Below are 27,013 nucleotides of genomic sequence, written 5' to 3'. Positions count from 1 at the left end.
ACTCATGGTGCACTTAGCATTTTTAATTCAGCAATTTATTTTCAGCGCATTTTCTTTATAGGAGGATTCATCATCCCCCCTGCAATTTTTAGATAAAATGATATGCCTCTGAGCTCATAAATGATTTTCCCACCACCAAATTAGAAGTCAATAGAAATTTGAATCCGTTTTCTAAGTCCAATTCCTTCACTATTTCTTGAGTTGCCTTCATTCTCTGACATCACTCTCTTCTCATATGATCGAGGCCCTCAAGCTTCTGGACATTCACCATTTCTTCCTGTACTCTTTTTCTCCTTCCTTCTCCAGCATCACAGTCTGGGGACAGCACAGAGGCAGTGAGTGACTGGGGAATGGGTGAGGCCCATTCTGCACTTCAGGCTCAGCTTCTCATTGACTGGGGGCTTGAAGGTAAAGTTTTGCAAAAGAGCAGTGAAGAAAATGAATAGCTCAGACCTGGCCAATTGTTCTCCCAGGCAGGCTCTCTTTCCTGTGGGACCAAAACAGAAAATGAGTCACTTTCTTAGCTGATTTTAGTGCGTGGAGGGACTGATGTCCACAGCTATTAACTGCAAATAATGAGCTGACCGTGAGCTTTGTGTCCATCTGATTTTGTCTACCACCTTCCTGATTTGGCCATTAGAGCCTCATTCAAGGTGGTATTTCTTGACCTTGGCCCAACAATATGTCCCAGACTTGTATTTTCACCTTGCCATTTTTCCAGGTATCCTGTTCCCTTGCATTGACTAATGTGATGGTAATACCTCGGCAGGAAGCATTCACATAACTCTGGAAACCTTTGCTCTAGTTCATGTCACACCATACACACATGCACAAGGTGTATTTATCTACATGTGTCTATAGATATGTATTTACAGGGCAGTCTCTCTAGTGAATAGGTATGTTTACACAGTTAATCCCTGATGGTCCAGGACAACCCTAGCACACCACTGTTTTTTCCCTCAGTGAGCATCCTCACCATGTATCCCAACAGCATTGCAGATTTCCACATAGTATCTAATCTATCTTTAAGCCCACATTTGTTTAGATGTGTTTGTGTATGTGTGCCCATTGTGTATATACAGGTGTGCACATATGTATAGACTTTAGTGGCCAGCAATGAGTGCTTATGCTCAAGTGCCATCCAATATATTTATGTATGTATTTATTTTTGAGGCAGTGTCCCGGGCAACCAGGCCAGTGAGTAAGTGAGTGCCAAGGTCCTCTTGTCTTGGCCATCGAGCAGAAGAACAAGCATATGCTGACATACTCAGCTTTCTGTGGGGCGTCTGATTATCAAATCAGGACATGCTCATAAGACAAGCAATTTACCAGCTGAGTTACTATGTCAGTTACCTTAAGTAACTTGTTACTAGATTCCTTTATTCCTAAATCATACATGTTGAGTGAGAGAAAGAAAAGAGCAAGAGTAATAGTGTAAAATCAGAAGCCAAGTCAATAGCCTCAGAATAATTGTTTTGACTAAGAAGAAGTTTACTGAGACGTACAGACCGGTTCTGGGCAAAAGCTTTGTGAGTGGCATTGATTTCCATTTTTCCCACTCTCCAACTTGTCAAAGGTCATCTTGGCACTATGAGTGATTGTGAATCACACTAATACTAGTAGCACATTCAGTGTACAAAGTCTGTCCCTTGACAATACCAACCAGTATAGATGCTGGTGTCAGAATTGACACTAGAGAAGAAAAAATTCTTTTTTTTTATTTCCTCTTTTCCTTTCCTATCCTTTTCTCTTTTTCCTCTTCCTCACTTGTTCTCTCTCTCTCTCTTTCCCTCTCTCTTCTCTCTCCCTAGTAGTTGCTGAATCTAGCTAGGTCTTGCATATTCTAGAAAGTATGCCTTCACTGAGCTACACCACTTTATCTCTTTGAAGCATTTAAGACAGGATCCCTCTAATTTTCCCAGGATGCATTTCTCCTCAGCATCACATTTTAAATCAGTTCCATTTGACTGTGAGAGTGCATCCTTTGAAAATAACTTGGGACACTGAAAAATCTTATGAAGGAGTTCCATACACACCTTAGTAATGAGGGAGCACATTATAAATGTCTATTCTTAATGTTTGGGGGAAAAAATGAGAGAAGTTGAAACACCCAGCTATGATAGAAGAAGGTCATTGGTTCAGTAATAAAGAAACTGCTTGGCCTCATAGGATAAAACATAGGTGGGAGGAGTAAACAGAACAGAATGCTGGGAGGAAGAGGAAGTGAGCTCAGACTCGACAGCTCTGCTCTCTGGAGCAGAGACGCCATGCTCCTCTCTCCTGGGCAGAGATGCAATAGCTCTGCTCTCTGAGACGCACGTGATGAAGCTTCGACCCAGAATGGACTTAGGCTAGAATCTCCCTGGTAAGCCACCTCGTGGGCTACACAGATTATAAGAAATGCCCTAGTCCAGGTGCGAGAGTTAGCCGAGAAGAGGCTAGATATAATGGGCCAAGCAGTGTTTAAATGAATACAGTTTCTGTGTAATTATTTCGGGTGTAAAGCTAGCCGGGTGGCAGGCAGGGTGGCAGGACAGAGCCTGCCGCTCCTATTACAACATAGCTAGGGAAATTGGGGCTCTGAATTGGGGACAAGGCCAGGGAATGCAGGACTTCAACCAAACACAAAATGGAGTCACACTGGTCAATCTGGAGATGTTTTCATTAAAACAGAAGATTATGGGATGAGAGGAGGAAATGGCTGGGTAGAGCTGTGAACCCTCTCCTGCTCATCAAAACTCACCCATTGAGAAAGGCAGAAAGGATTCTCTCTTCTTAAACTGTCCATTCTCCAAAAAGTGCTCTGGATTGAAGGTTTCTGGAGTGGCCCATTCTTTGGGGTCACTGTGTAGTGCAGTCAGGTTTGTTAGAAGCATGGTACCCTAAAAATGATGGTAAAGAGTCATGCTTCGATATATGAAACAGACCTTAATGGAGGTAAATGTAGATACTTCTTGAGTTCTCATGCATGACTCTCCCCACTTAGTACCTTCTCCTTTGTCGAGATAACTTTGCATTGACTGTGAATGCCTTCTGGGGATATTCTAGTCCATTAGGTTGCTCTTTAATGCTGAATACAAGTCTATGGGAAGAAGTTTGTACAGGTCTAGGGAAAGACATGTTAGCATCCAAAGAAGAATAATGAGGCATCTCTTACTGTGAGGACCTGGGCAAGGAAAAGATGAGCCTTCCTTCTCTGTTTTTCCATTCTCAACCCTCAGTGTGTGGGAGTCTGATCCCAGTTCTCTGGGTTAGGAGCACATCAAGAAAGCAGAGTTTGCAAGATTATTCCATCAGGCTTCCTGGCATGGTGCTTGGGCTCTCCAGAGTGTGCCTTTTATCACACTGAATCACCCACCCTAGCAGTGACTTTACCCATTCTTTCGATCTCTCTTGACTTTGTCATGTCCATTCCTGATTCCAAGAACCACCTCAGTGCATTGTAGACCCACATCTGCTGCACAGCTAACAGTGAAGTGTGCCATGAACGTGATGACTCTGTCACCTCTTATATTACACACTCTGTAGTATGCTTTCATCATCTTATGCTCATATCTGTAAACACATTTCCAGAGATAATCAAAGAATGGCAGCAGAATTTCCCTGACTGGGGATAGAACCGTCTTTTGTGGTGTGGAGGGTATATGTTTCAGGAAACCCTATGCAGAGATCTTGAGACTCCTGGGAGATGTGATGGGGATCCAGTCTATAAAGAAAGGGGTTTTAACAAAGATTCATAGAGAAACATCAGAGGACCTCTTTTAAATGTCAAAATACTGCAAGCTCCATGGAGGAAGCTTAGGCTGATCAGAAAAATCAGACCAGGTTTGGTCCCAGATTCCCCACTATGTTTAATAGTAGAGTGATTTGATGTAAATCTAATTTACTTAAGCCTCACTTTCTAAACTCAAACATGAAATGGATAGTTATTCGGAAAAGTGAATAAGACCTTGTAAAGGAGTTAAGAGTCAACAGCACACAAATATCACTTAGAAACTGTTGACCCTCTGTCCCTTTCTAATATTGCATTTTCCCCTCATTTGACAGAAATCATTTGTATGTAAATTATAAGCCTGTGGTTCGCTGATTTAGAAACAACAGTCTCACTGTCATGGTAGCACAAGTGCCTCAAGTTTCATTCTCATTTCAAACTCAGTGTTTCAAGGCATGTGTAGCAGCATTTTCTAGCCCAAGCCTGCAGTCCCTTCGTCTTGAGAGCTGCTCTCTCAGGTATCATCTAGCAGAGAACTGCTAACTGTGTTAGCCCACATTAGCATGGGAAGATGCTAGGATGCCTTTAGCCAACAAAGCCAGGCTTTGCCTAAACTTGGGCAAGGACTCATCTTTCCCCACTGTATATGTATATGTTTAGATGCTTGGAGGAAAACTAGTATTTTAGCAGGTATACTAGCTTTCTGCCCAATTTAAATGATCTCTTGAGCAAGGAATATATGTCACCTTTAGTTTACGTTTTTAGGATGAGGTAAACAATTGTCAAAGGTATCCAAGGCTGGGAGCACATAGTTACCTTTGGAAAGTGGAATCCATTCAAACTTGTGTCCTTTGACACTTCCCTGGGAACATTCAAAGGGATGATGTTACCCATTCTCTGCACCTCATGGACGACAGCATTGGTGTAGGGCATGGACTCTCGGTCGGCCAGGCTTGCCTGTCTATTCTGGCCAATCACTCTGTCAATCTCAGCTTGGACTTTTTCTGAAAGAAAACAGGAGTTCCTATTAATTTTCAAATTTGGCTATTTCTTCTTAAGAGATCTAATCTACGTGGGAAGTAGAAAAATGCAAAATCTCCTGAGTAAATTGGGAGCATGGAGATTTTGGGGGAGGGTTTAAAATGGGACGGGTGAGGCAGGGAGGGGAGCAGAGAAAAATGTAGAGCTCAATAAAAATCAATTTTAAAAAGGCAAAAAAAGCAAAAAAAAAAAAATGAAGCAGTCTTGCTTTGATTTTATTTTACTGACCTAGCTGTATAGATGTTTCCTTAACCCTTTAAAAGATTGATTTAAAGGACAAATCCACAATTCAGTGATATTTCTCTGAGCCTACAACATAATCCTAACTTTCTTAAATGGAATAGCTGTGTTAACATGGCTAACCTGAGGGAAGTACCTAGTCTGGTATGAGTAAGTTCCTTTCCCAAAATGTATTGCAAACAATTCACATTCATGCTTCATAGTCCTAGAGCCTGAGGATTAGTACAGGGCACCAAGATGTTTCTTATCTGGTATAAACAAGTTTCTGTCTCACTGATGAGAAAGCTTCACTGAATCCTCATGTCATAGGGAGAAATAAGTCACCCATTCTTCTTTTATAAAAAGTTAATACTTCTATAATAGTATATTTCTGTCAGGGGAGAGTGTCTCACGGCACAAGAGTGGAGGTCAGAGGACAGCTGGGGGAGATGTATGTTTCTCATCTTGTACCATGTGAGTTTTGGGAACTGCACTCATGACAATGGTGAAGTAGCAAGATCCTCTACCTCTTGTGCTGTCTCTCTGGCTTCTCTGCTACCTCTTTTAAGGCGATTATTCCCTTCATAGGACCAATCACCTCCTAACACCATACCACTGGTAATTAAGTTGCAACAAGAGGATTCATTGAGAACACATGATCATTCAGACCACAACACATCTGTAGGCTCTCATTTCTCAAGGAGATACATCAGCATGGGCAGTGGATAGCAAGAAGTCGCCGCACAACATTGCTAATGAAATCCTTTAGATTTCAGTTTCCACATCTGATTAACGAGAATAACTGAGCCTTATCTTAAGGATGTCTTGAAATGTATATGAACAGATAGAATCATAATAAGGAATGATAATGGTTGTTATCTTTCTTCCAATATGCTCATAGAGCTTAATCAGTTATCCAGCTAAAAAGTCAATCTCCTGGATTCCTATTGGTATTTTGTGATATTTTGAAGCTGTTATTCTAGAAGTCAAGTATGTATTCTAACTCAGTAGTATTAATACTTAAAAAGATTATTCTCCAGCCACATACATATTTTAAGTGAAATTCAGTATGCATATAAATAAATAGAGGTACACATATGCATTTTGAATAAAAAAGGAAAAATACTTGGGCATGGAGGATAGTTCAGTCAGTAAAGCAAGCTTGCAGACCTGAGTCTGATTCTTACAATTCTTGTAAAAAAGTGGATATGGTGGCATCACTTCTAATCCCAGGGCACTACAGAGTTGATGGCAGACAGATCCCCATGGGTTAGTGATCAAGCAGTGTAGGTTATTTGAGAAGCTTCTGGTGCATGAGAGACCCTGTCTAAAAATTGGATAGTCCCTGAGGAATGATAATTTGAAGCTGTGCTATGGCTTCCACATGCACAAACACACACACACACACACACACACACACACACACACACACACGCATACACACATGCACACACACACGAAGGGGTAGTTCTTTGGACAAATTTTTCTTTACCACATGGGAAGCACTCTGATTTTCTCTATCCAGATTTCATCTTACTGTAAAAACCATTGGCCTGTATTAACTAACTTGATTTTATACCTCATAGATAAACTGTTACTCAATATTTGAAAAAACAGAACAAACAAGAAAAATGTTCCTTCCCTCAGATCATTAAACTTTTCTAGATTCTGAAGGCATACACATAATAGCATGGACCACTCTCCCTGATGAATGCCAGTCACTGGAGAAAGGAACAATGCATACAGCATAGATATGGAAGATTATCTGGTCATGTCTGGAGGAAAACAACAGTAATTCTCCAGTTATCAAACCATGAAGAGATCTAAAGTGACTTCAGGAGGTAGTACCTGAGAAGATTCTTCTAGAATGGGTAAAGACTGTGATAGAACACTCTTGATATCATGGCTTCGAGGCAAGAATTAGAAGAATAAGGACAGGGCCAGCAGAGGACATAGAGTGTAAGAAGGGCAGCACCCAGGGTGGGTGGGGTTGAAGTGAAAAGGCAGAAAGGTGACATCACAGTGCATTCAACACCAGAACAGAGTTTGAACAGAATTCAGGGGAAATGGGAAGGCCTACTGACAATGGAAGAGGAACATGAATGGATGCACTTTGTAAATGTCTCAGTCCTGAGAGAACATGGAGAGCATATGCCTGTTACCCAGGGCATATTGCCTCACAGCAATGGCCCTTCTTCTCACTTCAACATGTTCTCTTCTGGTAGCATTTAAGACATGGCTTCCAGAATTCTGCTTTGTCCAGTGAGGTCACCACATGTTCACCTTGGACATCTGGATAGACCGCCATGTAGAGCAGAGCCCAGCGCAGGGTCGTGGATGTTGTCTCAGTTCCAGCAAAGAAGAGGTCTAGAGTGCTCGTGATGAGGTTTTCTTCATTGAAACTTGTAGTCTTCTCTGGGTACTGGAAAAGACAGCGTGTCCTTGTTTAGTCAGAAGATTTGTGATTTCTCAATACATGCTTTTTGATGCTAGTGATCACATTTGAAGAAGGCATTTAAAATGGTATTCCCGTTGACCTTCTCAGCCAGCAGCTATTCATGAGCTATCTATTTTTTCCAGTACAACAATACAGACACTAGCAGATCAGGTTTTCGTCACCCTGAAGTATGAGTTCAATAGGACACATTTCAAATGATATTACTGTGATCTCCTTAGAAAACATTTCCTGTTCCAAGTGTTGGAGGCTAATCAAAAGTTTCTGTTACTCAGGTGGATGAATAGCAAGACAACTATTTTCTTGTGACTATCTTTGCAAAAGCTTTAGTAGGATGATAACAGAACAGGATAAAGACACACACATATTTAACTTCCAGTATCAGCCACATCACTAAGTCACTATCTGATCTAAGAGGTTCACATTACCTTTATCTGCTTCAGTTTATAAGAAGAGAATAATACTCATATTTTAACATGCCATATCAAACTGTAGGAGATACAGCAGACATATCAAATACTCTACAAATGCTTTTTGTTGATCTAAGAAGGAATGATCTGTGTTTATTTATTCTTTGATAGCCCCATTAATCTTTCATAGGCAAAACCTTGTTTATTCCATCAATTATTCTTTGGGATAAAATTTCATCTTCACTAACTTTCTATATAATCATCATTTTTTATAATACTCATGATGTTGATGGTCTCATACCTGCACTACATATAGTGAATTATTTGCCCCTTTTCCTTGAGATATAATATTGTTACTATTGATACTATACCAGGAGGATGAACTGTGCTAGAACATGGGAAAAATTTTACGAATGGGTTCCCCCTGGGCAGAGAAGGAATCCATCATCTAATGAGTCAAAGTTCATAGGAAGGATTTAGTGATGTGGTTGTATCAAAGCCCTGGGTCCTGCCTAATTTCTGTTTCCTGATCTACCATGACACAAACAGGCACAACCACATCTTTTTCTCAGGTTTTCTCTTTCATGATGGACCAACACCCCTTGAAAATAAACATAAAATAAAAATAGACAAAATAAACCATGAGCCTCTTAAAATGCTTCTGCCTATTATTGTCACAAGATGCAAATGTATCAAATAAATCCGTTCAACTGCTTTCTGTTTGCTTGGATATGATAGGATGGGAGATTATGGGAAGGCAGATGACCCACCCAGACTCTAGCATTCAGTTGAACTTTGCCTGTGTCTTGCAGTTGGGGCTGAGTGGAAGTGAATGATTGACCTTAGAAGAAATCATCAAAAACAGAACTCTGATGTTAAATTGCTACTTTCACTTTGTATGTAACTCCTACATGAATAAGAGGCAAATAAAGAGTAAAAGTCAATGAGAGGCATGAAAGGGAAGTATCTACCATTTACAGGCAGGAAACCATTTATTTCTAATGTCACCACTGAGTTAATAGTGATACTATTTTCCCTCACAGGGGGTAGGGTATGTGAAGCAATGATGTACAAAGATGTCTATATCTTCATTTTTGGAACATTTACATGCTTCTTGAAAATCTAAAATAGGCTGTGTAGATAATTTGAGAGGGTACAATTATTTTGAAACTATGCCTGAGGAACATAATCAAATAGATAAGAGGAAAAGAGATGCTACAATTTTGGAATTGAAGACAGAAAAAGAACCAAAGCAAAAGATATCAGTGCCCTCATAGTCAGGTGTAGTGGTGCTCATCTTTAATCCCAGAACTCAAGAGGAAGAGGCAGGAGGGTCTCTGTGTGTTTAAGACCAGCCTGGGCTACAGGACAGCCAGTGCTACATAAGGCAAACTTGTCTTGAAAAACAAAGAAAAATGTAAGCAAGCAAGCAAACACACAAAAATGTTGTCAGCTTTAGGAGCTTGGAAATACAGGGTCATATAGTTCCCATAGTCTTTTAAAGAACGCTATGTGGCCGAAAGGAAGAACATATCATGAGAACTGTTAAGAGAATAAAGCTGTGTCATGTTAAAGCACAAACTCTGTGGTAGCCTGCTGCCTGATCACTTGACAACTATTAAACCATTACATTGTCTTTAAGAAGAAGACACAGGAGCATCTTCCCGACCTTTGTCATTTCCGTGAGGAAAGCATCAATGAAGTCTCTTGGCTCATCAGGATTCCAGTCTCTCCGGTGATTGTCAATTATAGAAGAAACAAATGATTTCAGTTTTTCCCAGTTTCTGATAACTGTTTGGTGTGATCCAGGAAGATATTTCATTATCCATGGGAAAACATTGTAGAGCTGATTGGGAAAAACAATGCAGTCAATGGGACACCATGATGCCACTTTATAAGGCTTCAAGCTATAGTCTTGTGTTTCCCTTTTTTTCTAACTGTGAAATTGTGGGGCCAGCTTCTCTCTTCCATCTCATTTACCTCCAAAATATTTCTATTCTGATGAGCAAAGTGTATTCGGCTTCAGAACACTTCTTTCTAGCCTCGCTGCCTGTTATCTGCTACATAACACCATCTCTCTCTGGATATTAGGAGCGCATTCAACACTTTTATTGATTATACTATTAATGCCATTACAGCTTAGTTTGCATATAATTTCCAGAAAAAAAATTTATCAGTGTAACCACATGCTTGACCCTGTGACTTTCTATATTCACGGATGGTCTCTAGACTCAAAGTCAGAGATATAACTATTTACCTGTAAGCCCTGTGAGTTGGAACACCCAGATCTTCATGATTGTCCCAGTTTCTCTAGGCACTCCCACCAGAGCAACCTCTGAGACCAAACTGAGGGCATTTCTGTCTTAGGCCCTTATTCATCGTGTCTAAAAGAAAATATTGCTGAAAGAGTAATAGCCCTGTCCCTCACTTCGTGAAATCATTGCTCAAGTCTCCTTACAGATCCCTTACCTGATTAAAATAACAGGCACTTTTTTCATCTTTCGATTTCTCTGTCATGACTTATTTTCTCTCTGGGAAATTACCAGTAATATATACTGTACAAGGAACTGCACATCCTGATTACCCCACCATGGTTTAAACTCCATATGGTAAGACTGCAATCTTTACTGAATTAAAGCTAATTGTGATGGATGTTTCTATAAAATTTGTAGTGCATAACAAAATGTAAAATCAACAACATTTAAAATGAGCCAGACATGGGTGTGACTTATACCTCTGTTTCCTTCTGGTTATAATGAATTGTAGCAGATATAATAATGAGAATAACAATGTTAATAGTATGGAAAACGCACAGTGTGCTAATGGGGTCTCCCTGTATTCAAACACTGAAAGGCATGAGATACTCAAAGCATTCCAGAGATGTGTGGTGGACTACTGTCTATCTTTTCTTAGACATCTCTGTGCCTACTTGCAGACACCATATTGCAGCATTTTATATGTAAAAGATCATGGTGAAAATTAGTAAACTTTTGCAGCTGTCCATTAAAGTGTCTGACGTAATCAGTCATTCCAAGAATGTTTATTATCACTCTCTTCCACCTTTAACTCCCTTCTAAGATTGTTTTCCCCTTGATACACACACCTAGAAGTGAGCCTGGTACTTACTGGACTGCCCTGACTTCCCTGACTCTGTGTACTGGAAGCAAAATAATGGAGCTGCTGGGTTGGGACTACAATGACCAAGAGCTAAAACACAGAATACAAAATAGTGTAGGAAATAAATGCAACCGATCTCACTCTTTATGCCTATTTTCACGCCAACTAATTTCTCAGTTATTAGTGAGGGCAGCCTTGAATTTGAGGAGGAAACAGATATGGAGATGAGTAAAAATAAATCCACTTTGGGGTACATTGTGGAGAATCCATGCATAGGAACAGAAAGTCTTCAAGAGAAAAAAATGAGCTTTTGAAAGACCAGATTCTGTGCTTCAGATTCATTCTCTCTGGATGCATTATGAGCCCAAAATATAATAAAGTAAAAACATCCACAACTGCTTATCTGCACACACTCCAGAAGAGTGTCCAAGAGAACATAGAGTGTGGCACAGAAACACAAGAAATATGAAAATACAAGCGGGTTTGAATGCTATTAAAAATCACGAACTCCTGAATTAATGCATTCACAGGTACTGAAACAAGTACAATGCTACTTAAAAGCTGAAACGTTTTCTACAAAATATGATCAGTGACTTGGAGGCTATAAGAAAGCAGATGAATACAATAAAGGACCCGGGGAAGAAAGTCAATACTAGAAAGAAAAAAACAGCAAAATGAATGAGAAAATCAACAAATCAATTGAAAAGATCAACAAATAGGAAGACACTGAATACTTCAGCAAGAAACTGAGGTTTTGCTTTAAAAAAATGGAAATGGTGAAAATAAATAGCTCAATGAGTCAATAACACAGTAAAATCCATCACCAACAGATTAAACTATGCAGAAGACTGTCTATCAGGAATGGAGCCCAATGTTGAGGACACGCTTTATTCATTCCATTAGGGAATAATGGGCATGAGTATAATGTCTAAGAACTCAGAGATACAATCAGAAAGTGGACCTCAGCTGCCACAGGATTGCAGGGTCACAGATAAGAAAACAAAGATCTGAGATAAAAAAAAAATAAGTGCATAGAGAATAATTTCAATGAATTTATAGCAGACATTTTCCCCAAATATAGAGACAGAAATAGATTTTCAAAGACAAGTGGTATTTAGACCTTTAAAATAAACACTCTAGAGGAAAGCACTTCTGTGCTTTGTTAAATATGTCAAAAAACACAAAAGCTGTAAGGAAAAACATTAACTCATGTGCAAAGTCATAAAAATTAGAGTATTAAACTTTTTATCATCAATCTCCAAGCCAAGAAACATGAGATGACACAGGTTCTCTGAAAATAATTATCAATCATGGAGCCCATATTCAGAATTGTTATCATTTAAAATTAATGGAAAAACATGAATATTTTAGGAAAAGTGAAAATCAGAGCAATTCAGGAGCACTAATCCAACAATACTGAATGTGTTTGGGGAGTATTATACACAGAGTAAAAAGAATGTCAATTATGAGAACACAGGAAAATATAAAATTCATAAGATGAATGGTTGAGAAAATGAGAACTAGGGAAACATCCATCATATGTAACACAGATAACAAGTAATCCTTGGTAGTAATAGGGAAGAAAGTAAAGTAAAAATGATTTAACCAAGAAGAAAAACAATAAAACCACAGTAGTTAGCTTATATGATTCAATAATATGTTGAATGTAAGTGGCTCCAACAAGCTAAAAAGAGACAGAGACTAGCCGACCAAATTTAAAACCTAGATCAAAGTTTGTGTTGCTTCTATGAAACACACCTTACAGGTAAGATCGCCACAAATTAAGAATCAAAGAGAAGAAAACAATTTCTAAAACAAATAGAAGTTGAACAAGATGACATGGCAATTCTCATATCTGAGTTAAAACAGATTTAAATCCAAAAAGTCAGAAACAATAAAGACATTGCATGTGGGCAACAGTTAATAAATCATGACAACTGCAAACAAAAAGGTATACACACACAGACACACTTTTACATTTGTGATATACACATAATGGAAGCAGAGAATGTTTTCCTGAAAGTTGTTCTCTGACTTGTGTGCACCCACACACGTAACAAATGTATACATGCACATAAACTACGTACGATGTCTTGAAAATGTGGAAAAATACAAAAACATCTGCACACACAGTCTCCAATGTGTATACACGAAGGTAGTGATGGACTACTGCAGCAGGCCTAGCAGAAGGAAAACCCTTTAGATAACATCAAGCCCTTGTGGTTAATGTCAACATACAACTACCTTAAAGAGTCATGGGCATGGCTGACAGATATGTGAAGTATTCAAGTGGCTATAAGGAGTAGACATGGAAAATTGGCCACTGATGGAGGTGTCATTTGAACCTCAAATGTGTATATTTTCTTGTTTTAGACTGATTGCATCATGTCGATGCGTATGGAGACAGTACACTTCTAAATATTTAGTTATATTATATGTTCAGATGCAAATATAAGACAAATGGGTGTGCCAAATGGACACTGATATAAAACTATTATTCATAACTCTTAAAAATAGATTAACAACTCATTTACCTGACTGTAGATAAAAACAACAACACATTCAGTGTACTTCTGGTCTACAGATAACAAGGAAGAGGGTACAAAGAAGAATTTCAATACAAGTAAATATGCTAGAAAGTTCCTTTTGAAGGTGACTAATGTAGGAAGAGAGTAGAGGGGAAAAAAGAAAGTCCAAGTAAATAATATTATTTCCATTCTCTAAATGATATCAGCATTCCCATAGGCATGTCTATAGACCAATATAAATATCAAAATAGTTCAAATAAATGATAGAAATTTTTGTATATATTAAGATTCTTATAATCAACAAAAACATCAAAGTCAGAAGGTGGACTTGAAAGATATTTGGATCAAATTCAATTTTTCTAGTGTTCTCATATTAGCTACAGAAGACATTTGTAATACCCTTGACAGACATGCAAAGAAGAGCACGTACCTGGCACATCATTGATGCCTCCAAACACGTGGCCTCATCCAGTAGCCTCAGCATCTCCTGAAACTGACTGTCATGGTACTCAAAACGCTCCCCAAAGGTGACAGAGCAAATGATATTGGAAACTGCATTGTTGATACTGAAGTGAGGGTTGAAAGGCTGTCCTAGGGGTGGGGAGAGGGAGGGATGAGTCCTTTAAAGTTATTCATTTGTTTCTATTTTCTATACTGAATTGATTTGATATGATAGAGGAATATACATTGCAGAAAACCATGGAAGAGGCTCTGTTCAGATCATACTACATAAAGACGGACATGCTTCAGGGACTCTGCTAATACTGGGAGGCTCAACTGATGACCAGGCCGTAGGTGCAGCAGTGTGTCTAATGACCATCTGTGTGCCTACCTGCAGAACTCCCAGCTCATGGTCATGTCTAGATGGTCAGTGTCTAATTCTCAGTTCAAAGCACAGTGCAGTGACCAGAGTAAGCACTTAAGACATTTAGGAAGAATGTGTTCAGTGAATGAGAGGTCCATAGTCTCCCATAACCTCCCACACCTGCCTTGTGGAATGCCCACCTTTCTCCTCTTTTATGGCCTCCACAAGGTATTGGGCTTCCTCCTGCATGCGCTGCTCTAAGCTCTTCTTTCCCAACCCAAAGTTCCTCAGGGTCATCAAGGCAAACCTTCTTTGCTCCTTCCATGTCTGGCCACTGGAGAAGAGCACTCCTGAAAAGAAGACATTCAGCATTATGACACTGAAATTCTGGTCTAACATTACCTCATGAACTCTATGATATATGTGCAATGGAAAAAAGAAGGGCCAATAAGGGATTTGGTAACTATCTAGAGAGAATACCCCCATAGCAAGAAGCATGATGTCTAACATCCTGGTGATCTGCATAATCATACACTGGTATTTTTTATATACTGTGTAATCTACTCTTTAAGGTCTCTGCATGTTTATTACCAACCAGCAATAGGTCCATTCCCACCGCAGCAAAGAATGGAAGACTACACAATAAATCTTTCCAAGCAAACACAGTTGTTTAATACCCAGGGGTTCAAATTCATATCACCTTGGTTCCAAGCTGACACAAATATCCACTTAGTTCTGTTAAGTTGAATAACAGGAATAAACTAAAGGATAACACAAGACATATAAATTAAAGAGGTATAAAAGGCTCTATAAGAGAATTCCTATTCAATACAAGCCCTAAAATATGAAAAATTAATTAATCAATAGGGTAGGAAGCATCAGTATTCCATAGAGAAAGAACAGGAGACAAACATTCCAATCTGTTCATCATCTACAACCTAATTCATGACACATGCAATGCCATGTGCAAGTCAATTTCTTAACATTCAAAGAAATCTTTAGCTCTGACATGAGAATCCCCTCTGTATGCTGTGATTAGAATTAATGAATAAAGGAACTGCTTTGGCCTGTTGATACAGCTGAACTTAGACTGAATGCAAGGAGAAAGCAGGGCAGAGTCAGGAGACATCATGGATCTGTGGCCAGAGGTAGATGTGCTGAAACTTTGCTGGTAGGCCACAACCTCATAATGATATACAGATTAATGGAAATGGGTTATATTAAGATGTAAAAATTAGCCAATAAGAAGCTAGAGCTAATGGGCCAACCAGTGATTTAATTAATACAGTTTCTGTGTGATTATTTAAATTATGGGTCGCCGGGACAAACAAGCACCCATCCTCCCATAATTGGTGTGCCAACGTTGGAAACTACATCCACATAAAAACCGGAGAAAGCTTAAAAATTAATTCTAGACAGTAAAGAACAGAGTTAAACATGGTTTGCTATCAGCACTTACTTGGACGGGCTCTGTTTGCTAGAAGCAAGCAGAGGCGTGGATCCTTTAGGAGAGATTTTCCTAATTCAGCCATAGCAGAAAAAAAGCTGTGGCCATTTTAAAATGCCAGCTTTCTGGGCTATGCTTTCAATGTGACCTCTGGCTCTGGCAGGATACAAAGCATTTGGATGGGGTTTGTGAGCAGACTTCTGCAGCTTAATTAATGGTGACATAGATTGGCTGTTTGTCTGAAATTGGGGTGGTGTGCTTGGCTCTCAGAGGCTCAAGTGTCTTTGCCATGCTGGACTAGGCAGGGCAAGCAGGGAGTACTGTATTTGACCTAGCAAAGTTGCAGCTTATATTCATAAGTGTTTAGCATTTTAAGAAGTGCTTCCGGTCAGAAAATAGTTATTGATAAGCAATAAAGAGAAATTCAGATAAAATAAACACCTATAAATGAGTCACAGTGTTGGATAAATGTACATAGGCTTGGGAGACAAAAGCAAAAGAGTACAGAGAGTTATAAAAAAGTAAATGGTTTTTTTAAAAAATTAAAACAAAGTTTTCAATGAGATAGAATACAGGCAGTAATAGATTAAAGGGATTAAAAATGATAAGTCACGTAAAGATGAATTATACACAGAGAGTTTGGATTATGTATATTATCGTATTTTCTTTGAATTTTTTGACTGTGAAGGAGTTAAGTACAGAGAGACATTTCATTGTATGGGCTGTTAAGCTAAAACGGCATATAAAGGTATCATGATTTTCAAATTGGCTTTGGTAAAATTCTCTTGTTTCCAAAGAAGATAAGAACTTGTGGATTGCTTCCAGACCAATATGGTTTCATGGAACAAGATCCCCTGATAGGTTGTTGTGAACACTCCCACAAAGAAAATACTTCATCCCACTGCTGACTGAAATGAACCTAGCCCATAGGATACACCATGAAAGACCTGATTAACAGCTTCCCCAAACAGTAGGAAGTAATATGAAGAAAACTATGCCCATATTCCTAAATATTGTCTATAAATGTTTGCTTACATTTAAAGGGGGTATGATATAGATATGAATAATTTGTATTGGTATGGATTTTGGTTTATCGATACAAATTTAAAGTTAATTTTGTTATATATATTTCTGCTCTTGATTACTTGATTAAGGTATTGTGTTTGTTTAGTTCATTTAAAATGTAATCTATAATTAAGAAATATAAGTTAATAGGTACTCATCTATAATAGTCAAGCTTGTAGTCATGTCAGTTAGGTTTTGATATATAGGGATATATTTCATTTAGTTAGGTATTCTTCAAATCTTTCAAAGATCTTCAGAATATGGCATCTAAGTATTTTAAAAATTTAGGACTTTTCATGACAGTGAGGCACATATGCTCCTGGCAGCATCAATCTACTTCAATTAGAAGATGGGCATTGAAGAGGCTTCTTATGGAGTTGTTCGATGAACTGGACTTGAAGGATCTACAGAGGAATAACTGATGAACTTGCCTAAAGGTGAGACAATCCTTTGGAGTTCCTGCTACATGAAAGTTTCTGTAAGATATTCTGCAGGATACAGAAGAAAGTGACTGGAAAATTGCCAATATAGGCAGACTTGTCTTTGAATTTTCCTGCTTCATGAAAAATTCTGTTGGATACTATAGGCCTGTAGCCTGAAGATGAATTCCCCAATGGTACAGAAGAACTTTGGGATGACTACCCAGGCAATGAGATGTCTCTTTCATTTCTCGAGTTTTGGAAGTTTCTTACAATGCACTTTCTGTTTACTTAGGTAATAGTATATCCTTATGGAGTCTTTGATGGAGTGGAAAAATAGTTTTCCTTGTTATGATAAAAGATAAAGTAAATAGAAATATTGTAACTGTAATTCTTACTTGATAACTGTTTTGTTATATGTAATTTTACTATGTTAAAGTTATAACCTTTTTTATTTAAACAGAAAACGGGAGGTGATGTGGGAATCTCGTCTTACAGAAGGTTTTTCCTGAATTATAGTAGAAGTTTGAAACTTCTGATAAATATCTTTTACCATTAACCTTGTAGTTCTGTGTGTTTTAATTAGCTAATGGCTCAGAATATTTCATTTGATGGAGTATATGTTATATAAAGATGGAGATTTTATCTATTATGTGCACTATGAATAAATTGTGCCTAGCTCTGTGTTTCCTATAAGAGATAACATAGTTTATTATGTACAATTAATGATTGGTTACCTGAAGGAGAAATTAGGAAATGTCTAAAACTGACAATTTGGCAGGTCAATACACTTGAAGTTCTGCTTTCAATTTTGGAAAATACAACTTGATATAATGGCAATATTGAGTATTCGTGCTATTCTAGTCTAACCCTGTCTAGAAGGCTAGAGAGTTCTGTGTTGCATGGCTTTAATAATGGAGTATAAGAAGCCAGAAACAAGAAGAGCAGCAGTAGGATGGGGCTGAATTACTCCAGTTTTCTTGGGACAGAGAGTTGGCAAAGGAAAAGGGAAGTAAGAACACAGTGTGTCTGGCTGTGGCTAGATTCAATGGCTCCTTCTCACCAACACATTTATAATTAGCTAATTCAAGATGTGGTTATTTCTAATCTCTTGAAATGAGATGACACTGTTTAGTCCTCTGATGGGTGCTTTCATTCAGGAAATGTGACATTCTGCTTCCATTAAATATAATAAATTATGATGGGACTGTTTATGGCCATGTTGGAAAGTAAGATACAGGTATGTTTAATATATCAGAAGCACTGTAATGCACACACCATGTTGCTTAATAAACTTACCATTGTTATTAGTGATACGTTCTCGGAGACGAGAGATAGGGCGTTTCAAAATGTTTTCTTCCATGTGTGTAAAGACTTCTTTGATTAAGGGGAGTCCAGTTACCATTATTAAATTTACACCAACGGAATTCAGGCTAAAAATGTTCCCATATTTCTTCACAAACTGAAAAATATACCAAGAGTTATAGTTAAGTGTGCCTGTGTCTGTGTTTCCAAGGATGGCAGGCATGTATAGCTAATGGGATTCATGTTGAGAGGTTTCTGTGAGTGGGGAGATAGGCCATTGTCTGTGGAAATATTTCTGAAGTTGTGGTTTACTTAACTGCACTAAACTCAAATCCAAATAGGTAAAAGTTTTATCATATTATATTAAAGTTCATTAATATAAGTCTCATGAGCTGACTATGCACCTACAATGTCTACCTAGAGAAAAACATGAGGATATAAGTTTCAATGAAGAAGCAAAATCATTGATCGGCAGCACCCTGAAATCTAATGAAAGGAGAGCATGTGACACATTTGACCTGACAAAGGTCAAGGAGGGTGCGTATAGGCTTGATGTTGGTGCAGTTTTGTGGACATCCTCATAGAAGAAATGGTTTAATCAGAAAATAATGCCCCGCACTCATCAACATGCTTAACATGGGATGTACATGTGTGACGACTTGGACAGACACTAAGGGAACTCTGTTATTGGTGTGATATTAATGTTCCTGATTTCTTTCTTTTTCACCAAAATTCAAACAATTTTAGGATTAGAAATTTTCTCTTAAGTCTTTCATTCATATATCTATCCAACATGAACCAAATGATCATCAAGTTGTTACTAGACTAACTCATGAAGATGCAAGTCTTTCAAATACATTATAAGGTTGGAAGTTAAACATTTTGACACCCAATGAGGCAGAGAAAAAAGGCCATCAGTCCAGAGAAAGATTGAAATGCATGTGTACTAGGCAGATATAGCAACCATGAAATCCTAGTTAATCACAATATCTAGCATCTATTTAGGCAAAGGAGACCCTGCCTTCCCCTAACCTTGCTGCATAGGAATTGTACAATAAAGAGCCGAGGATAGAAGTTGAGACATCTGTGAAGATCTGGAATAATGCAAGCATGTAGGGTCTATGGATTAATAACTGGGCTCTTAGGGCCGGTGTTCTCTTCCAAGTCTCAGACTACCAGCTATGAAAGGGTAAAAATTACTTCCGCACCCCCTGTAGTGCTCTGTGGGGAAGGATGAGAATGGTACTGTGAGAAGCACTTTGTTTAGTTCCAGACACCCAACCATCGACTGCATCTCTGAGAAACGAATGAGCTCTGTGTTCAAATACCTGGGGATACAAACATATTGTCAGAGCCAAGAAAATAATCCATCAAGTCCAGATAGCTGCCCTCACTGAGTGGGTACTCAGTATGCTTTATGCTTTACTTTATTCTTTGTAACTGTTCTACCACAGTTAGAATTTTCATCATCTTTCTAAAGAGAAAATAAATTGCAAATGAAGTAATGTAGCCTAAAACAAGTCTCTTGCCTGGTGGAGGGGTGCTGCCAGATGTTATATACATCTGTAGAAAATTAATACCATAGAATCTCTATGAGACTTGGGGTTTTAGAGGCAGTTGGGATGGGGACCAGGCATGAAGGTATGAGTGACAGAGTTTAGGGGAGCAAGAAGAGGGAGTTGGAGAGAATGAGAACAGCCATGAAGATGCAGAAGACATAAGGTTTTGCAAAGTTTGATGAGAGTATGTGATCATTTCCAAAGATTCTTCATCCTGTGTGTTCTCAAATCAGTCCTGAGTTGACCCACCTCTCCTTTGGTCATCCTGAGTCTTGTCAGTAGTACCAAACAGGAGGGTACAATCCTCTAGGTATCTGTGGTCTCCTTCCCTACTCTTACCTTCCTTTACTTGTGCCCTATCCTATCAGTCACAAAACCTTGAATCTTGGTGAGTCATGTCAAACAAACATAATGATTTGATCTGATTCCAGGATCGTGCACCCATATTATAGATAGATCCTTACTTAGACTCTGTACTTCCTTAGTTCTTTATCCAGAGTCCTTGCTAGCTTCATTGGGTTTTATCATTATCTGACTTGTCTGGTCCGTAAGGCAGAGCGAACAAGTGTATGCCTTTTCTTTTAAGAGATGCCAGGAATAGATGTGTACAAATGAGGAAAAAGCCAAATTCATCTTGATCAGTGTGTGGGTGAGATTTAGGGTGTATGAGAATTTATTGACTAAATTTATTTACTAAATTCATTGACTAACTTTCAATATCAATCATGAAGTTTAGGGAACAACTTATAAAATAAGGCTTAAGTGCATCGTAATTAGCAATGTGTACCACGTAGATTCCCTCCTTGTACTGAAGCGGCATCCAGCATCTGAGACTCGGCACTAGGGTCAATGTTCTTTCCATCTTTTCCAGCTCTGTGCCCAAGTATGTTTCTAGTTCAACACAAGTGATTCAAAACTTTTATCTTGTTGTGGAATGAATGAATGAGCAGATTCTGATCTTTACAATTCTCAACCATGCCAGGTCTGTCAGCCAATTAATGTAATAATGTATTAAATAACCAAGAAGGTCCTTGGGTTTATGTCTTAAGGCAGGTAGGGCACACTTTCACTATACATTAAGTAAGCCATTTGAGAAATTAAAACAAAAGTGTATTTACTTTTTTTGAAATATTTATTTATTTAATATGTATACTATGTTCTGTCTGTGTTTATGCCTGAAGGCCAGAAGAGGGCACCAGACCTCATTACAGATGGTTGTGAGCCACCATATGGTTGCTGGGAATTGAACTCAGGACCTCTGGAAGAGCAGGCAATGCTCTTAAGCGCTGAGCCATCCCTCCAGCCCCAAAAGTATATTTTCTTAAAGGTGACTCGGAGGGGTAAAAGAGTTAAAATTGAAAATAACAATAGATTGAAATAAGAGATATAAATGTGACAAAAGAAATAGGAGACAGAAAAGTTAAGAGTAGAAGTAAATGTCCAAGTGGATTGTTATCGAACAATGTACAATGGGATGCACGTCTTGGATAAAGAGAAAGTAGAAGCTATGGATTAATGAGATAAATGATCCATGAAGGCAAATGGCATACCGGTTCTCTTAGAAGCAATAGAAAAAGGGCATTCAGGAGGAAAATTCCCACCACCATTAGCAGTATATGAGAAGGTCTGATCATCTGAATCCTTACAGCTCTGTGTAGTGAGGTGTGAGCTCTGTGTGTGTGTGTGTGTGTGTGTGTATCAGGGCATGTGTGTGTTTTCCTAATTGGTACAAGAACAAAAACTGCATATTTTTTGTTACTTTAAAGTTTAGCATTTTTCTTTTAGGTGTGTGTGTGTATGTGTGTGTGTGTGTTCGTGTGCACGTGTGTGCATTCACGTGTTTGTGTGTATGTATGCTAGAGGTCAACCTCAGGGATCATTTTCAGCAGCTGCCCACCATATTAGCTTGTCTGAGTCAGTGTATTTCCTTAGCTCTGTAAAGGCATGGCAGGCTGGCCAGTGAGCTTTAGAGCTTTGGCTGTCTTCTTCCTGTTCCAGAGTTTATTACAGAAAGTTCTTCAATGAAGAGAAATTCTGAAACAGAGAACTGCCAGAAACAGTGGCACTGTAACTTTATTTTTATTATGATATAATCTCAAAACCTAGATGAACAAATTATATGAAATTATTTCTGAGTGTCTAAGTGTATGTACATGGTGGTACCTAAGAGAATGTGTTAGTGGTCTTGTTTGTAGAGAAGTAGTTCTTTGTCTCTTCTGCTTAATTGTGTTCTTATGTTGTTTTTCTTTTTCAGTATGTACATGTCCTCGTGTGCTTTCTGTTGTGATGAATCACTGACGAAAAGCAACTTGGGAAGAAAGGGTTTACTTTTACAAGTTGTATTCCATCATCAAGTGCAGGAGTGATGTCATCTCAGTGGACTGGACTCTGCTATATTAATTAACAACCAAAATCAAATGTCCCACACACTAAGGTGATGGAGATAACTCTTTAATTGAGGTTCCCTCTTCCTCAGGTAATGTCTAGGTTTTGTTAAGTGGATTAAACCTAACCAAAACTGTATACATTCCTTTTAAGCTGAAAAAAATCACTTTCTATTCAATAAGGAAACATAAAATAAATCTATGGACATAACAAAGCTTGGTAGAAGTACTTTTAAGACTTTATAGAAGACGAGAGTATTCCTTGAAATTTCAGAGTGTATATCTGCTCTTCACTATAATTCTGTGCACATGAACTCATTTAAGCACAGCTGTGTACACTCCTTGGCACATTAACTCCTCTTCAGAGTAACACTCTCATTGACCATCTTCTGAGAGAGCCTTAGAGTGCAGAAAATGTGCAATGCACAGCCTAAGACGACATCTGCTATAGTCCTGCTAGAAACTGAGGTGAAGATAAAGTACTGGAACCAATTCATAAATAGTGAGCTTGTCAGCAAAACATATATAGTGTGAAGGTTAAAATACTCATACTGTGATATCATGCCATACAGATACAAAGACTGAAGAATAAGTACATGCAAGAACATAAAGGTTACTTCCTCCAGGAGAAAAGTCTTATTAGAGGACACATAGCCAAAGGTCATGGCAAGTGATAGGGAATTCAGAAGTCCTCATGCAAGAAGTTCACAATTCTTGGCAGCATGCAAGTCAGAACAGGTTTTATTGTTGCCAGGGTCAGTCAGATTTTCGATGAGGGAAAGCTAGAAAGTGCTCCAAGAAAAATTAGATAGGAAACAAGGCTGCTTTTAGGCCTTACCTTTGAGGCAAGTACGTTTTAGGCTCAGAAGTTTCACCACCAAAAGCATTAATTGAACTCTCTTGATTTCAATCAAGAAGTTTGAAGAGTTTATTGTTTTTACTTTTTTAAGAGAGATGACTCATCTGGGCTCAAGACATTAAATTGGACTCCGGGGTCTTATTCTTCCATATGTGTGATTTGGGAGAAAACGGGTGATATTTTCTGTATCTATTTTCAAATCTACAAGCCTTAGATTCATTGTCATAAAAAATATGTCAACAGAGCCAATAATAAAATAATCCCAACAATTTATAAATAGGGGTTGTGCTTTAGAAGATGGGCCTAGTAATGTGAGAAGCAGGTCCACCCTGTACTGCACAGAGAAAGGAGACAGCAAAAAGGAAGACCCAGCACCAGAGGCATCACAACTGTGCCTCATTAAATAGATGTCCCCCCGAAAAAACAGGAAAGAGAAAATTCTTGAAGTATGGTTGAAACTTCCTAGTCTGGCAAAATACAAATCTACCATGAAGAACTCAACGGCATAAAACGAAAAGTGAAAGCAACACTGTCAATATCAATCTGAAAATTCAAAACACAGAAATCTCTTGAAAGCAGAGAGAGAATGTCTTGCTACTTATAGGGAAACCAAAAGGGCCAGAAGAAGTGGGAGGACATCTAAAAATGTTAAGTGCAGTAGATAATCAACTTAGTGTTCTACAATCAGGATAAAGACAGTGTATGAAGGAGTGAAAGACATTATGTGGAGGGCACAGCTAAGAAGCTTCTTTCTGTGACAGCCTCCTCTGAGGGAATGAAGAAAGAAAATGCTTGAGGTCAGAAAGGAAATGATGAACTTGAACGGTCAGAGAAAAGACAGCTATGGGAGGATGAGTAAGGGGCAAAGACAACAGACTCCTGTGCCTTTGAGTCCCAGCTGCACTGACACTGAAGAGCAGGGCACTGTGGGATGTGGGTCTCAGTGAGTGGAGACAGCACCTGGGGCAGTGCATCATACAGGGCAGAGGGCTTCCCCATGTTTGTAGTCGTTTCATTTCACATGCAAAATGCTGTTAACAAACTCTCATAGCTGTGTGCGTATTGAGTAACACAGCACAGATGCTGGGAGGACAATAGGAGAGATGTGAAGAGAGAGAAGATGAATAGAAAGGCATCTACTCGGAGAGGGTCCAAGAAACACACAGTGAAGGGATAATGGAAAAAAAAAAACAGAGGTGGGAATAAATTATGTGCTTAAACCATTAAATAGAAATAAATAATAAGACATTCTCACTCTTCACATGCAACGGGAAGTGACAGCGATAATTAAACATGGCTGGAGGATTCACTATCTAAGCAAGGAAAATTACTGTGGATAAAGAGGAACATTACACAGAAGATGGTCATTCACCAGAAAGAAGAACCACAGTCGTACATGTGTTCATAGTGCACATGACAGTCTTTCCAATATAGGGGAGAGCTTCCAGAACTGAGTGGAAAGACAGTCAGACTCCCAGCAGAGCTGGAGATTCCAGTGCATCTTTCTCTGGAGTTGATAAAATCAGTAGAGGAACAGTCAGCAAGGATGGAGAAGGACCAAACAAGGATTAATAAGAGAGAACTAATATTTGTAGAAAACTCCAGTCAAGAGAAAAATATACTTCTTTTTTCTCAACAAGAACTTTAACCAAGTGAGTAGAGGTACCACCTTCCAACACATTTCTGAAGTTGGCAGGGCTTCTTTGTCAAGATATATCACCATGCCTCCTTCAATACACCTGGACTTAAACAATAAAAGTTAAAGGAATTAAAATCATATACAGTGCGTTCTCTGACAATAAAAGAATTACGAGAAAAATTAAAACCCAAAAATACAAGGGTAAGAATTATCTCCAACTTTTTGGAAATTGAACAGCATATTTCTTAAAGGAGAACACAAGGTTTTCTTTTGGCATAGCAGGTTGTCACCACCACCCTTTGAACTTGGTCCTCTGTCCTAGCACCAAGATGTCCCCTGTTCCTGTAGCTCATGATTACATCAGGACAGAGCTAGGCACCCTTTGCCCATCCTACCGGCTGTATTGAGAGGTGGGGCTTCTCAAGGTCCAACTGGAAAATGCTGCCCACGAAGGGCAGACCCCTCGGACCCGGTGGGTAGTTCTTGGGGCGCCGATTTTTGAGGTAGTCAGCCAGGAACAGAAAGGTGACAGCAGCCAGCAGCAGCGTCCTGAGATGGAGTGCAGCCCAGACAGCAGCCACCAGGGAGCCCGCAGCAGCTAGCATGGCTGGAACTGAAACCGGTTCTTTGAGGAATGAGAGTCTGAACTGGGACAAGTCCCCGGTGTTAACCACTAAGGGCTCCCCACAGAACCAATCCCTTCATTAGTCCCTCCCTATCCCTTCCTGTGTCCCTCCTCTTTCCTCCTGAAGCTGGGCTCTTTGGCCCCACCAATGTTTCTTGGAGTAGCTTCCAATCAGCTTGAGGGAGCAGCTCTAATCAAGGGCAGGGAGCTCTTCGCCCCGCCCCGCCCCGCCCCGCCCCGCCTCGCCCCGCCCCGCCCCGCCCCGCCCCTCCCCTCAGAGTTTTTACCCTTTCCTCCCCAACCTTCCCTCAGCTGCACTTCCTGGCTGTGTTTTGCCCTGCAGGTGTCCAGGAGTAATTCTATAGTGACTAGTGCTATGCCCAGCCAGGTGCCTGACACTAGGTTCCCAGGGATACACACAGGAAACGTGGTTTTAAAGGGCACCAATGGATAGGCTGAGTGGAACCAGGAAATCTCAAGGGAGCCCACCCCTAGAGAAAGAAGTACAGGCAACTAAGAGCTGCTGATGGGGAGATTTGGTCTTTTCCAGAGAGGGGTTCTCTAACTGGATATTCTATACTAAGTGAGTGGCCAGCCCTGAAAACATGAACAGACCAGAAACAAAATGGACCCAGGAGATTGTATTTATATATCCATGTGTTTACATAGATAACAACTATAATAATCGATTATTAAGAAGGTCATTAGTCTGAGTGGGGAACACATGGGCAGGACTGAAGAGAGGAAAGGGAAGGGAAGAAATGATGTGATTATGTTTTAATTAAAATTAAAAAGAAATTAGATGGAGTGTGGTGACGAATGTCTTTAACCTCAGCACTCAGAAGCAGTGCTCTCACCTCTTCAAGAAATCACTTCCCTTTAACAGAACTATGCTTGCCAAAAAAGTGCATCCATGGATACCTAGTTAACATTTGTTGGAGGAGCATCTTGGTCCTGATTACTATTATGAATAATATTGTTATTGTTGTGGTTCTGGGGACTGAATTCAGGGACCTATGGCAAAGCTACTTATTGATTATTTGTGTGCTTACACTTGTGACTTGGAGTGCCTCTGGAGGTCAGTGGATTACTTGTGGGATTCCTTTCTCCTTTCACCTTTTGACACCCAAGAACCAAACTGTATCCACACTAACTCAAATTGCTAATAGTAATGAAAAATACATTAGAAACACAGGATAGAACACCATTAACGTATATGAGAATAAGATGAATGCCCGTCAACCTTTCATCAGAAACAGGCCAACAAACATGAAAACACAAAATAAAGGAGTAGCAATTTTTTTGCCCCTAAACACAAATTCATTACCCTAGGGAGTGAACTGGAGAGAAAGAACCACAGGAGAATGATCCTCTCTAAGACTTGACAAGTAAGCAGAGGTATCACAAATGCCCTTTCCCAAGTG

General features: G+C 39.2%; 1 protein-coding gene across 2 annotated transcripts; it reads right to left on the bottom strand.

Annotated features, from left to right (window-relative positions):
* Window positions 1-25,685, bottom strand: LOC121448836 (cytochrome P450 2J4-like). Of its 2 annotated transcripts, XM_041653082.1 has the most exons (9): window positions 25,360-25,685; window positions 18,518-18,680; window positions 14,488-14,637; window positions 13,913-14,073; window positions 9,507-9,683; window positions 7,256-7,394; window positions 4,529-4,716; window positions 2,744-2,882; window positions 1-487 (listed from the first exon to the last, which is right to left on the bottom strand). In XM_041653082.1, the coding sequence occupies exons 1-9, from the start codon at window positions 25,567-25,569 to the stop codon at window positions 309-311; spliced, it is 1,506 nt and encodes a 501-aa protein (XP_041509016.1). In that variant the 5' UTR covers window positions 25,570-25,685; the 3' UTR covers window positions 1-308. The 2 variants fall into 2 exon arrangements, with proteins under 2 accessions (XP_041509016.1, XP_041509017.1); XM_041653083.1 differs by lacking the exon at window positions 2,744-2,882 and having other exon boundaries at window positions 380-487.
* Window positions 25,686-27,013: the final 1,328 nt, after the last annotated feature.

This window comes from Microtus oregoni, unplaced genomic scaffold (assembly GCF_018167655.1).
Source record: "Microtus oregoni isolate MIOR12 unplaced genomic scaffold, Mior012 000005F_ref0000423, whole genome shotgun sequence".
Taxonomy (NCBI): Eukaryota; Metazoa; Chordata; class Mammalia; order Rodentia; family Cricetidae; genus Microtus; species Microtus oregoni.
The sequence above is the reverse complement of the archived record's forward strand: the minus strand, read 5'-3'. Positions and strand labels throughout refer to the sequence as shown.